At 32.6% G+C, this 14,761-nt stretch overlaps 1 protein-coding gene across 1 annotated transcript; it reads left to right on the plus strand.

The window, feature by feature from the left end:
* The first annotated feature begins 1,916 nt into the window (after positions 1-1,916).
* Positions 1,917-6,573, plus strand: LOC111465024 (hydroxymethylglutaryl-CoA synthase-like). The gene is made up of 12 exons (XM_023109276.1): positions 1,917-2,174; positions 2,837-2,943; positions 3,091-3,223; positions 3,735-3,878; positions 4,012-4,170; positions 4,290-4,363; positions 4,437-4,512; positions 4,594-4,649; positions 4,737-4,824; positions 4,891-5,031; positions 5,115-5,264; positions 6,132-6,573. Exons 1-12 carry the CDS (start codon positions 2,112-2,114, stop codon positions 6,336-6,338), a joined length of 1,398 nt encoding a protein of 465 aa, XP_022965044.1. The 5' UTR covers positions 1,917-2,111; the 3' UTR covers positions 6,339-6,573.
* Positions 6,574-14,761: the final 8,188 nt, after the last annotated feature.

Raw genomic sequence — 14,761 nt, forward strand, 5'->3', positions numbered from 1 at the left:
AAAAATTGTACGACTTTGTTTTTAAATAGTTATTTTTCGATGATTTCAAAGAAATTGATTTGAGTTTTTTTTTTTCTTTTTATTTAAAGTTCTAATGTTTAAAAAGATTAAATAATAATAATAAATAAATTAAGGAAACTTAAAAAAGAAAAAAAAAAGATTAAAATTATATTTAAAAAAGAAAATATAACCACCCGTACTCAGAATTTGACAGTTGATGACCCTAACATTTCCTTACAATATGGTCAGGTTACCTAATTATCTCGTCTATTTCTACAGACTAATACAAATTTTTCCTACTCGAGTGTTACAATAAATACGAGGTCTATAAAGGGTAAATAAATTGTTTTAATTATATTTTTAAAATGTGGTTAATCTACCTATTATTTATTTATTTTTTAACTTCTCTACATTTAAATAATAGATTATAATCGGATTTATGATGAAATTATTTTTGTAAATGTTAATTAGTTAGTTATGTTAGATATATTGAGGTGGATTGTGACATTTTATTGACCGAGTTTAGACACTTTTAATAATCAGCTTGGTTTGATATTGGCATTAAGTTCAAGCGTTTTTATTATTGAATTAGGACATTTCTTTGTAGATAATGTACTTTTTACTAAAAACGTTAGAGGCTATTTTTGCAATTTTTGAAAAAGTAGGAGTATTTTTTTAAATAAAAAAGATTTCATGGATATTTTTTATTACGGATAAATACAATTTTAGTCACTAAATTTTCAATTTTGTATTTAATAAATCATCGATAAATTTATAAATTTAAGTTTTATATCTAATTAAATTTTAAATTTTAATTTATGTTTAATTAAATCCTCGCCTTTCTCATGGTATTATTTTATTTGATTATTTTATAAATTAAATGTCGAGCTGTTTTAAATAATGCAAGAATGAATCGTACCTTATTTAAATATTTCAAATTGTTTGTATTATTAATCATATAACTATATGGTCTTTTAAAAAAATAATACTATTGAAATATTAACAAATTTTCTACAAGTATATAAAATAAAATAAAATAAATATCAATATTAAATTTGTTTTAGATATTTTTTTTAATAGAATCTCGCCTTCATGTTTTTTTGCCCACGTGGCATTAAATAAATCATTATTTTAAATATTCTATTTCTTTCCTTATTTTTTTTAAAAATAAATTATATAACTATATGGTCTTTTATCATTTTTTTTCCTCTAAATGCATCATAAATATCCAAAAATAAATATAACATAAGTTTTTTTTTAAAAAAATATTTTATTTAAAAAATTGATTTTCTTGTAATTTTACTTTATGTTTATGTTTTTTTTATTAGAAAAGTGAATAAAAAATAATATATTAATTTGATGTATACTTTATATATATAAAAAAATAGTATATTTTTAGTTTAAAAATAAAATGTGATAAAAAAATTCATATATATTTTTTTCGATTATTAATAACTAAAGGATAATTTTTCTATATTCTAAATATTTTTCAAAAAAATTACTTATATTAAATATTATTGGAATAATTTAACGAATAATTTTCTATATATCACTAAATATCTCTTTAATTTGATATGAAATAAAAACATAATTAAAAGTTATTATAATTTATTATTTATTAATATTAAATAATTATGTTTAATATTATTTATTAATATTAAACATAATTAAATGAAGATTTAGTCTAATATTTATTAAAATGCATAAAATAAGAAATATATTTTAATTTTTTTTTTTTTTTTTGGGATTTATTGTTTTTAGTTGACTTGGAAAGTCAAAAATAAATTTACAAAAGGAAAAAATGAAATGGCAAAGAAAGTAAATAAAAGAAAAACTAAGGGGTAAATGGGGAAGTTAATCTCTAGTTTTACAAATATTTGGCAGGAAGCTCATGTAGACTGCATTCTATTTAAGATCCGCCCCCATGTGAGCCTCACCATCTTTCTCTGCTACTTTCAAGGATTTCCTCTCTCCTCTCTCAAATTTTCTCTCTCCACTTCTTCGTTTTCACAGCAGAATCAGGTGGAGAAGAGAGTTTCATAGCATACTTTGGTTCTGTATTGCATTGGATCGGTTTTATTTTGAATTGAAGGAAAAAACCGGCTCCGGAAATGGCTAAGAATGTGGGAATTCTCGCTATTGATATCTACTTTCCTCCTACCTACATTCAGCAGGTGAGGATCTCTCAGTCTGAACTCGTTTTTAGCTTTTCTGTACTGTCAGGTTGTTTTGCGGCTTGGTTTTGGATTGTATTTTCGTAGTGTTTAGAGAAATCGGTGAAGTGGGGGTAGCATTTTGTTCTTGTTCTTGTTTCGTTGAATTTGCGTTTGAATTGTGTGTTTCTTGCAAGTAATTTTGAAATTGTAGTGTTCTTCGCGATCTTAGAGGATTGTTCTGTTTTTTTTTTTTTCCTTTCGTTTTTTGGAATGTTTCAAATTGTTTCCCCTTTTCTTGTTTAGTTGTTTGCGATCGACGATTGATTTTGAGTTATAAATTTTCACATTTATGATTATAATGTCTGTTTGTGCGTGTGGATGAGTTGGGTCCACTCCAGCTTTTGAGCACATATCTGGGCTGAGGGCCTACTCAACTGTTTGGTGGTAGCTTTTGAGCTCAAATTTAGCACACATCATGTGCATGTTGTTTTTCTTTAATCGTTCTCTTAGTTGTTCTTGTTGGATCTGCATCAAGTTTTGAAAGGGAAAAGCGATTTGACATAGCTGTAGTATGAATAAAGAATTGCATCTCTTTGCATCTCAAAGTCTCACTATTTGTTCTTGCACTTACATGAATGCTTGCTACTGAAATTAATATGCCGCCTGCTTTGGCAACATAGGAAGCATTGGAAGCTCATGATGGTGCAAGCAAGGGGAAATACACTATTGGGCTTGGACAGGATTGCATGGCGTTCTGTACTGAGGTTGAAGATGTCATCTCAATGAGGTAGTGACCATATTTCATCCTGTTTTGCTAATTCTTTTGTTGGGCTAAAATCTTTGTGGCTCAGTATATGGACACAGCCGTTAGCTTCAATATATTTATTCTGTATTTCAAAGAATCTTCTTAACATCAAAGTTCTTGGATTTTCAGCTTGACAGTTGTCACTTCCCTCCTTGAAAAGTATGGAATTGATCCAAAACAAATTGGCCGGCTAGAAGTTGGCAGTGAGACTGTTATAGATAAAAGCAAATCAATTAAGACTTTCCTGATGCAAATATTTGAGGTAAAACTTTTGAGTACTTCTGTGATAAAATAGTTTAATGAAGTATATTGTTGATCTGAACCAATTGTTCTACTTTTTTTTGTACAATAAGGGCCGATCCAGTTTGCAGATTGAAAGTTATCTTAAATAATTGTGATGATTTTCATTAGTGGATTATATGGAATATATGGTTCATTAACTTTAAAGTTCATTTAGAGAAAGCTAAATCTAGGAGTCTTGTAAACAAATATTTTTCTATTCCAAAAGTTTCCTTTTTCTATTTTAGTAGTTAATTTATTGATTATAAAAGAGGAGTATGGATCACTAACATTACTTATTTTATATTTAAGCTCAATAATACTTAAATAGATAACATACGTACATATATATATTTTGAAGCTGCGTAGGTCTTTTGGTACTTTTGAGGATGCAAATCTCAACTTTTGCCTGCTGATCTGTTTGAATGCAATCCTTTTCTTGATATAATAAATATTGGTTCATACTGAATGTTCTTATCTTTTCATATGTGCAGAAACATGGAAACACCGATATTGAAGGTGTTGATTCAACAAATGCGTGCTATGGGGGTACAGCTGCCCTATTCAACTGTGTCAATTGGGTAGAGAGCAGCTCCTGGGATGGGCGTTATGGTCTTGTGGTGTGCACAGATAGTGCGGTATGGTATAATCTGGCCTATCTTATCATTATATTTGAATTAGCTTTGGTGTATATCTATAATATTGCAAAATAGAAGATAAGAAATCTTTGACTTTGTTAAATCGGCATTACTGACTTGTCTATTATGTTAGGTGTATGCTGAAGGACCTGCTCGTCCTACTGGTGGGGCTGCAGCAATTGCCATGCTGGTAGGACCTGATGCTCCTATTGGTTTTGAAAGCAAGTTGAGGGGAAGCCATATGTCTCACGTTTATGACTTTTACAAGCCTAATTTAGCGAGCGAATACCCGGTAATCTTTAACAGAATAAATTGTAATTCATTGGTTATTTCCAGCTTTTTGAAGAATTTATGGCATTTATTTAGTTTCTTGCTACATCTAGCGAGTGATCTGTAATGAAATGCTTGCAGGTTGTTGATGGTAAACTCTCTCAAACCTGTTACCTCATGGCCTTGGATTCTTGCTACAAACAATTATGTCACAAGTAAGTTCATATTTCAAATAAATTAATCTTCCTTTATGTATTTTATCTTTACCTAACATTGCACTTTTATTAGGTATGAGAAACTGGAGGGCAAGCAATTTTCTATTTCTGATGCTGACTATTTTGTATTTCATTCTCCCTATAACAAGGTAACATATGTCATAAATTGATTAAGGCTAATCTTATTACTAAAATCTCTGTATAACTTATTTGGGTATTTATGTGAGCAGCTTGTGCAGAAGAGCTTTGCTCGATTGCTCTTTAACGATTTCATGAGAAATGCCAGGTAAACGTGCTACCTCTGCTCAAATTCGAAACATCTGGTTGTTTGTGGTGGTTTTGTAGATGTTAAAGTTTTTTCTGCTTTTCACAGCTCAATAGATGAAGTTGCTAAAGAAAAGCTGGCCCCTTTTTCAACCTTGTCGAACGATGAAACTTACCAGAGTCGGGATCTCGAAAAGGTCTTATACCTTTTAGCTGGTCATTTAGTCATCACTTTTTATATACTAATATAATGGATTTGCCAGATAACTCAACAACTTGCGAAGCCTCTTTATGATGCAAAGGTTCAACCCTCTACTTTAATACCAAAGCAAGTCGGAAATATGTATACTGCCTCTCTTTATGCAGCATTTATATCACTTCTTCACAACAGGAATAACTCACTGGTATACATTTTTCTCATTTACCTATATTATACACATCTGGCTGCTCTGCGTTCACCTGTCTAAATGGTCTGTTTCCATACCAGACAGGAAATCGGGTTGTATTGTTCTCTTATGGAAGTGGCTCAACTGCAACGATGTTCTCATTGAAGCTCAATGAAGGTCAAGCTCCCTTTAGTTTGTCCAACATTTCAGCTATCTTGAACGTGGATAAAAAGTTGAAATCGAGGCATGAGGTAATTATTTCTCTCTGAAGTTTACCATGAACTTAACTATAGATCATATGAAGAAGTCTCGAATGTTATTGAACTAGAACTTAATTTAAGCCAACGTTACAATGTCATTTTTAGCCTGAACTGTAACGCCCCAAAGCCCACCGCTAGCAGATATTGTCCTCTTTGGTCTTTCCCTTTTTGACTTCCCCTCAAGAATTGTAAAACATGACTGTTAGGGAGAGGTTTCCTCACTGTTATAAAAATGTTTCGTTTTCCTCCCCAACTGATGTGGGACCTCACAATCCACCCTTCTTCAGGGCCCAACGTCCTTGATAGCACTCATACCTTTCTCCAATCGATGTGGGACCCCTCAATCCACCCTCTTTTGGGACCCAGCGTCCTTGCTGGCACACCGCCTCGTGTCCACCCTCCTTTGGAGTTCAGCCTCCTTGCTGACACATTGCCGGGTGTCTGGCTCTAATATTATTTGTAACGCCTTAAGCCCACACTAGCAGCAAATATTGTCCTCTTTGGGCTTTCTCTTTCAGGCTTCCCCTCAAGATTTTTAAAACACCTCTCCTAGGGAGAGGTTTCAACACCCTTATAAAGAATGTTCTGTTCTCCTCCCTAACCAATGTAGGATCTCACATGAACGGTACCTATCCAATCATCTTGAGAGTTCAAACTTTTGACGAACATTTGGTATCCTAGAATGTATGATGTTGATATCAAGTAGGAATGGTTAAATCACCACTAAAATCAATAAACCTTCATAGATCTGTGGTTCTAAAGAGCATTTTATGGTTGTGCACGGTTATACTTGAGAAAGTCGAACATTAAGATGCTTTAATATTAATCCATGGATTCGGACATTTAATTTTCGTGCAGCTGGTACCGGAGAAATTTGTCGAAATAATGCAGCTGATGGAGCATCGTTACGGGGCTAAGGACTTCGTGACGAGCAAGGACTGCAGCTTGCTACCAGCAGGCTCCTACTATCTCACTGAAGTTGATTCGTTATACAGGAGATTCTACGCGAAGAAGGATGGGGAAAGTGAAAACATCGAGAACAGTGTGGTTGCTAATGGGCACTGAAATAAACTTGAGAATAAAGAATTTTTCTTAGCACAAGTTGTTCAGAAGCTAAGCAAAGCTATAGAAGAAGGCAGTACGATGAGAGCGGGTAGTTGTATGTTCTTTTGTTTTTCCTTGATGTTAGGAAAATTGTCTGAATAATGAGTTGGTTTTATTTATTCACAAGATACCATGTAATGTTGTTGGTTGTGATGATGTTATTAATGTAGACTCCTTCCCCTGTTTCTCTCTTCCATTGCTAACTATCGTTACATTTGTTTGTTTATCTGTCTTCAAATTTTCAAATTAGTAGAGAAATTCATCTTAAAAGGTCTCTGTTCTTGTGTGGCTAGTAGGTTCAAGCTTACAGGGGAGCATTGCCTTTATCTGAAAAATGTAATACATTGTCTGTTCTCTAGTAGTGACGTTCACCCGCACAAACAACATATCTTATATGTTTGTGTTTGACGAGTGGGATGGAGAAAGACAAAATTTACCACTAAAGAATTCACAATCGAAAATATCCTCCTTAATCCACGTGTAAATACATGCTAAAGTTCCTAAGAGCGACTTATGGATTCATCCGGTAGAGAAACACTGGATGAATCCATAAGTCGCTCTTCGAAAGAAACTTCAACGTGTATGCTAGGCTAGTAGGATACTTGCCATTGTGATTTTTTGATGAAAAATTATGTATTTATCTGTCCCATGTAACGACCATAAGTTTTCCTATTTAATTTAAGGTCCATAAGTTTTCGTATTTAATCTAAGGTTATTACTAACCGTACATTTAATATGGAATTACTTTAAATGGACTCTTATTTATAAATGCAATATTAATTCCTTATTTATTAACTTGTGAATAAACCATAAAAAAAAAAAAAAAAACAATGTTACAAAGAGAGCATCAACAAATATATTAATCAATTTGTAAAAATATATATATGGTAACACAAGATAAGCAACATCCTTAAATATTTGCTTACAAATTAATTTTAATCATCCAAGCATATGGTTGGGATGATCCATATGGGACTAGGCAAATTTGTTTGTGCACCATCTAAGCTCTTCACCTCTACCGCGGTTCGCATCTCATCTTCATTCTAAGCTCTTCACCTCTACCGCGGTTCGCATCTCATCTTCATTCTCATGGATAAGTTTGTAAACTTCAAAGTCCACCATCTCGAATTGTTCTTCTCCAAAGTCTAATATCCTCAAAACAACCGTAATATACGACATAACTATGTCCCTCATTTCTATTGTGTGGACCATCTTTACATAAATAAAAATAGATGAACTTTCATCGTCACTATTCTCAATTTCAAATTTCCAAACATTCCAGTACTAATATTAATATCATTAAAATGAATGTTTGGTGTTGGATAGTAATACGTCCAAGTTTAATCATTTACTCTTATCAGACACAATCTTTTATATGTACCAAAGATAGCTACAACCATATAATTGTTTGGATATAACGATGGATCTTTGGTTAGTATTGCTTTAATTATGTGGCCTAGAATTCCCTCAATTTCATCATAGGTAGTAAAAGGGTTGAATAAAACAATACCGAGTGTCTCATCACGCATGACCAACCAACCGAAAGAGGAACCACAACACCTTTTGTTGAAGCAAAATTTGAAGTCAACTGGGCGAACTATGTTATGGATCGTTCGTGTTTGTGGTGTAAATAAATTTCTCTAAACAATATGTCAATTAATTCAAAACAAATAAATGTTATAAGATTTTAATTATTTTCCTACGTTTTTAGAATTAATTTTTTACATAATATATTTACAGATTTAATTAACTTGCTTTACATAATATATTTATAGATTTAATTAAATGAAGGATAAAATGTTCATAAAAAATAAAATAATTATTTATCTAACATGTAGGTTCTGAAGTCTTATACAATAAAATAATATAAAAGAAATTAAACGTATAAAGTGTGATTTTTTTTAAAGAAAATAAAAATAATGATGTAATAAAATAATATAAAAAAAAACTAAAAAATAATAAAAAGAAAAATAATTTCAGCTGGGTCGAACCTTTAACTAAAAAAATATAAAAGAAATTAAAAAAAATAATAAAAAAGAAAAATAATTTTAGCCGGAAAAAATATATCTCTAACCTCTAGGTTTTGAGGTGTTATACAATAAAATAATATAAAAAAAATTAAAGTGATTAAATAAAAGAAATTAAAAATAATAAATAAAAGAAATTGAAAAAAAAAAGAATTTTGATTAAAAAGGATACCTATGATAATTTATAATCAAATGAATTATAAGGATATGAAAATAGTAATAAATAAAAATAACAAGATACCTATAATAATAAGGCAAATATTAAATATTTGCCTTAAAATAAAATATCAAATATAATATATATGGTAAACTATAATTTATTACTAGATATCATTAATAACGAGCTAATAAATTTTTTTTTTTTTGTTATTGAACTTCCCAATCAAATGAGTCGTTGTGGGGGGGGGGGNGGGGGGGGGGGGGGGGGGGGAGGAGGCGCGTGTCCAAGGCGCAGACTCCGAGTCGTGTCCTCGGGTGCGGGTCGTGAGGCTGGGCCGCGAGGGAACGCGTGTTGGGCCGTCGATTTACTGGGCCGAAGAGCTGTTGGTTGCATGCGCAACACGTGTTGCCTTCGGGAGGTGACGCGTCGCGGACTTCGAAACGGACACTCGTGTTGGGTCGCCGGATTTAATGGGCAAAAGGGGTGTGTCTGCATGCGTAGGGTGTCTGCATGAATGACACATGGGACGTCGAATTTAATGGGTCGTCGGATTTAATGGTTCGCGGGTATCCGGTTTGGGTCCGACCCAAATTCGGCCAGTTCCCTGCGTGAATTTTTGACAATTTTCTTTGTCCTTCCCGCGACGTTTCCAATGTTGTTTTTCTTCCTTTTTCTCTCTATCCCTTTGTCGACTTCTCCTCCTCTCTCCCATGAAGTTTCGTGGTTGTTGGACGTCCGTGGAGGGAGATCGGGGATTCACCAAAAACTCCATTTTCGAACTCCTTCGACAGTGACGACGACTACGCAACGTGTGTTCGCTTGGGGTGGACGTATTTAGGCTGGTGGTCACTTTCGCGACGTTGCTTGATCGATTTAGGCATTGGGACTAACAGTTTCGGGGTGCAGAAGTTTGGTTTTTTGCTCCCTTGTAAAACTTTGCAGGTGATTCTGAGGCTTGGCGAGCGTGGCTGGAGGTTTTGGCGAGTTGTGGTGGTCGGGAAACGTGATTTCATGACCCGCGGGTTTTCCGACGACTGAGTTTTTATTTTCTCCTCCCTGATTCCTTACATTCTATGGCCCTAAAAGAACTTTCGTAATTAAAAGTCTCCTCACGCTCCCACGTGGCCTCCTCGGTGTTGTGGCGGAACCCCACACCTTAATGAATGCAATGTCCTTGTTGCATAGCGCTTTCACTCTGTGAGCGAAGATTCTTAGGTTTTTTCCTTATATCTCAAATCTTTGCTGGGTTGGAGGGGCTCGTAATCTATTAAGCGGATAGAGTCCATCATGTATTTTCTGAGCATCGACACGTGAAATACATCGTGACTCTTGAGAGGGAGGGAGGTAGGGTTAACTTGTACGCTATCGGACCGATTCGCTCGATAATTTCGAAAGATCCAATAATTCTAGGGCTTAACTTGCTCTTACGTTTGAACCTCAGGACACCTTTCATAGGTGTCACCTCCTTTAGGGATACTAAGTCCCCTATCTCAAACTCTAAGTTTCACGTTTCTACGCCTTATATTGGCTTAGCTTTTCTATCTACTTTGAGCAGTATGCATCCTCGCTCAGTTGTGAGGAATACAGGTCAAGCCCAGTTGTGAGGCCCAGAGAGATGGTCAAGCCCACAATTCTCTTCGGCCCAGGTCCGAAGAGTTTTATGAAGTCAAGCCCAGTTGTCTCGGCCCACATCTCGCTCGCAGGCACGCCAGCTCCAGCCTGCTCACACGCACGTGAAGCCCGTCAGAAGTTCCGCATCAGCCCAGGCCCAATTCGCGAAAGCCCACATTTCTACTTCAGCCCAGGCCCACGTACAAAAAGTAGATCAGAATTTATAGACTTAATTTTTGCAAAATCAATTTCAAATTATACTTAATTATTTCTAAACATGTTCACATATATGTTTTAAAATAAAATTAAAATATTATGTAAAACACGTTTGAAGTTTGAAGTTTCTATGATTTAGACCTACAAAAGAAATGTGCAAATTGTTAATATAGGTAGTTACGTGGACTTACTCGACCCAACAGATAGTCCAGATATGTGGGCTTACCCGACCCACTACGACTGCCCTTGGATCCGACTTGCTTAACAATGCTCAATACATGTCACTTTGTTTATTCTACTGTAACTCTTGTAACTCTTTGCAGGCCAAAATTATGGGGAGGGTTCGGACTCGTGCCGCTACCAATTCTCAAGCTCAGAAGCGCACTTCGAGTGCCAGCCGATCCGATCCGACTCGCTTATCACTCCAAATTATAGGTCAATTTGTATGTTTATTTTGGGTGTTCTTCTATTGTCTAACATGTCTATCTCTCGGCCAGTCATTTATGTTGTTATTAAATAGTAAATTATCAACTTTTGTGTTCTGTTATGTTTGTTTAATGAATATTATAATTATTTTTCGTTGCTAAAATATTATGTTGTGAAAAACGTTATGTAGCTTTATTGGATGAATATTATAGTTATTTTCAGTTGCTATAGTATTATGTTATTGTGAAAAACATTATTTTATATTTGTTTGGTGAATATTATTGTTATTTTTAGTTGCTATAGTATTATTTTATTGTGAAAATATTATTTTATATTTTTTTTGGGAATATTATTGTTATTTTCGTTGCTATAATATTATTTTATTGTGAAAAACATTATGTTATATTTGTTTGTTGTAGTATTATATTATTGTGAAAAACATTATTTTATGTTTTTTTTTTGTGAATATTATTGTTATTTTTCGTTGCTATAGTATTATTTTATTGTGAAAAATATTATTTTATGTTTTTTTTTTTGGGAATATGATTGTTATTTCCGTTGCTATAATATTATTTTATTGTGAAAAACATTAGGTTGAGTTTGTTTGATGAATATTATAGTTATTTTCCGTTGTTATAGTATTATGTTATTGTGAGAAAGATTATTTTATGTTTATTTAAAGAATATTATGGTTATTTTCGGTTGTTATAGTATTATGTCATTGTGAAAATATTATGTTATATTTATTGAGTAAATATTATAATTATTTTTGAGTTTCTATAGTATTATGTTATGATGAAAAACATTATATTGTGTTTCTTTGATGAATATTATAGTTATTTTCGGTTGATATATTATTATATTAGTGTGAAAAATATTATGCTGTGTTTCTTTGGTGAATATTATTATTATTTTCAGTTGCTATTGTGAAAACATTATTTTTTATTTTTTTTTGTGAATATTATTGTTATTTTCCATTGATAAAGTATTATGTTATTGTGAAAAACATTATTTTATGTTTCTTTAGTGAATATTATGTTTATTTTCCGTTGATATAGTATTATGTTATTGTGAAAAACATTTTGTTCAGTTTGTTTGGTGTATATTATAATTATTTTCTGTTGTTATATATTATATTATTGGAAAAACATTAGTTTATAATTTTTTTTTTATGAATATTATAGTTTTTTTTTTATATAATATTGTTTTATTGTGAAAAACATTATGTTAGGTTTGTTTGGTGAATATTATAGTTATCTTCCGTTGTTATAGTATTATATTATTGTGAAAACATTAAGTTAAGATGGTTGAGTGAATATTATAGTTATTTTCAATTGATATAATATTATATTAGTATGAAAAACACAATATATTGTGTTTGTTTGGTGAATATTATAGTTATTTTTAATTGTTATAATATTTTGTTATTGTTATAATATTATGTTATTATGAAAAATATTTTTTATTTCAATTGAAATTAAAATAAAAAATATGTTATTCATAATAAAATATTATTTTATAAAATTTTGTGGGAATGATTTCTAATGTTTGGATGCACCGTATTTTATAAGAGTTAAAAAATAGGTAAAAAATTGTAGTAAATATGATTTATTATTATTAGGTAAATGAAATGTCAACAACTTTGTTGCTCGGGAAACTAATGACACTGCTACGAACGTAGCTCAATGAGACAGTGTCATTGGAATGTAGTGTGCGGGTTTTTTTTCATTTTAGTTTATAAGATTTCTTTCTTTTATATAGTTTATTTAAAAAAAAAATGGCTAAAAAGATAATGCGAATTAAAAGGTGGGGACCAAAATAATACTATGAACAAAATGAAATTTTAAAGTTATAATTAAAAAAGAAAATTAGAAAAAGTCGGACAGAATTAAATACAAATTTTTTTTTTTGAAACTAAATACAAATATTTTTATTTCTTATGAGAAATAGTTCTAAACATTAAACTAAATTAAGAAGAAATAAAATATTTATATTAATATTAGATAAATAAGAAAAATTTATACTTCATCAACAGAGGAAGGAAGGAAGACATAATAGAGAAATATAGATAGATAGCAACGAAGAGGGAAGAGGGGTGGTGAGACCATTGTTTTATTATTTGTGGCTCTTTTCTCCTTAATGAGACCACAAGTCACTCTTCAACTTGTACTTGATCGAACAGGTTCGACAAATAAAATATTTTTCATTGTGGTGGGTTTGGAGGTTAAGTAAGGGTGCTTGAGGTTAAGTAAGGGTGCTTTCTCAAGAATAACATTTAAGTATATTTTATATATTGGACAGATTATCTTCTTCTCTCTTCCCTATTCTCCTTCTTCTCCTTCTTCTCCTTCTTCTCCTTCTTCTTCTCCTCCTTCCCTTTTTAAACTAAAGTAAGAAGGAAGAAAACAATTATAATATTAATATTTTGATAAATAAGACAAATTTATATTTCATAGAAGGGAAGGAAAGATATAATAGAGAAATATAGATAGATAACAATGAAAAGACATAATGAAGAAATATAGATAGATAGCAACAAAGAGGGTTGATGTGACTATTGTTTTATTATTTGTGGCTCTTTTCTTCTTAATGAGACCAAAGTCACTCTTCTACTTGTATTTGATCGAACAGGTTCGACAAATAAAATACTTTCCATTGTGGTGGATTTGGAGGTTAAGTGAAGCTTTCTCACAGATAGGATTTAAGTATTTTGGACATATTATCTTCTCTTTGTTATTCTTTTCCTTCTCCTCCTTCCCTTTTAAAGAAAAGATGTTTTCTTCCATTCGATGGGCAAGCCACTCTTGCGTAAGAAAGATAATGGATTAAAGAAAAACAACAAAGAGAGAAACACACAAATGGAAAATAAATTAGGTTAAGTAAGGCTTTCTCACGGATAGGATTTAAGTATATTGAACTTCTCTTAGTTCTTCTCGTTCTTCTCCTTATTTTTTTTCCTTCTCCTTCTTCCCTTCTTTCGATGTTTTCTTCCATCGGATCAGCAAGCCACTCTTCCATAAGAAAGATAATGTAGATAAGAAAGATAATGGAGTTAAGAAAAATAGAAAAGAGAAACACATAATTGGAAAATAAAATAGGTTAAGTAAGACTTTCTCCCTAATAGCCTGCATTTTGTATAGTTGTAGAAAATATGGAGAACCAATTGCGAGAAGCCTGTTTTAATCCATAAAGAGATTTATGGAGCCGACATACTGTATTCTCTCCCTGTCGACGAAGACCTGGTGGTAAAGACATATAAATTTCCTCGTCTAGATTACCATGGAGAAAGGCATTTTGAACATCCAAATGATGGGTGAACCATTTTCGAGCAGCAGCAACAGTGAGTAAGCAACAAAGTGGAGTAAGTTTCGTTGTAGGGGAAAATGTTTCTGTGTAATCAATACCTTCAACCTGAGTGTATCCCTTTGCTACAAGTCGAGATTTATGACGTTCAACAGAACCATCAGAGTTGTATTTAATTTTGTACACCCAGCGACAACCAATAGCTTTATGACCAGGTGGTAGAGGAACGAGAGACCATGTATGATTACGTTCCAAAGCTGCAATTTCATCATTCATAGCTTGCTGCCATAAAGGGTCGCCAACTGCCTCGTCATAGGTTTTGGGTTCTATCTGGGATGTAATAAGAGCTAGAAAAGCACGTTGAGTAGGAGAAAAACGAGAGAATGAAAGGTAATGATGAAGGGGATACCTGGTGCCAGTGCCACGACTTGAGCTAGAGGTTAAATGATTGGCTCCAGAAGACATCTCATAATCTTTATGCCAAGCTGGAGGCTGTTTAGTGCGAGTAGAACGTCGGAGAGGAGCTGATGTATCAGGCGGGATAGGATTGGAATCAGTGGGCAAATCTGGAGAAGGTGGAGGAGACGACGAAGTAGTAGGTGCAGGGATAGGAGGTGAAGGAGGAATGGAAGGTGGAGGAT

The sequence above is a fragment of the Cucurbita maxima genome, unplaced genomic scaffold (assembly GCF_002738345.1).
Source record: "Cucurbita maxima cultivar Rimu unplaced genomic scaffold, Cmax_1.0 Cma_Scf00028, whole genome shotgun sequence".
Lineage (NCBI taxonomy): Eukaryota > Viridiplantae > Streptophyta > Magnoliopsida > Cucurbitales > Cucurbitaceae > Cucurbita > Cucurbita maxima.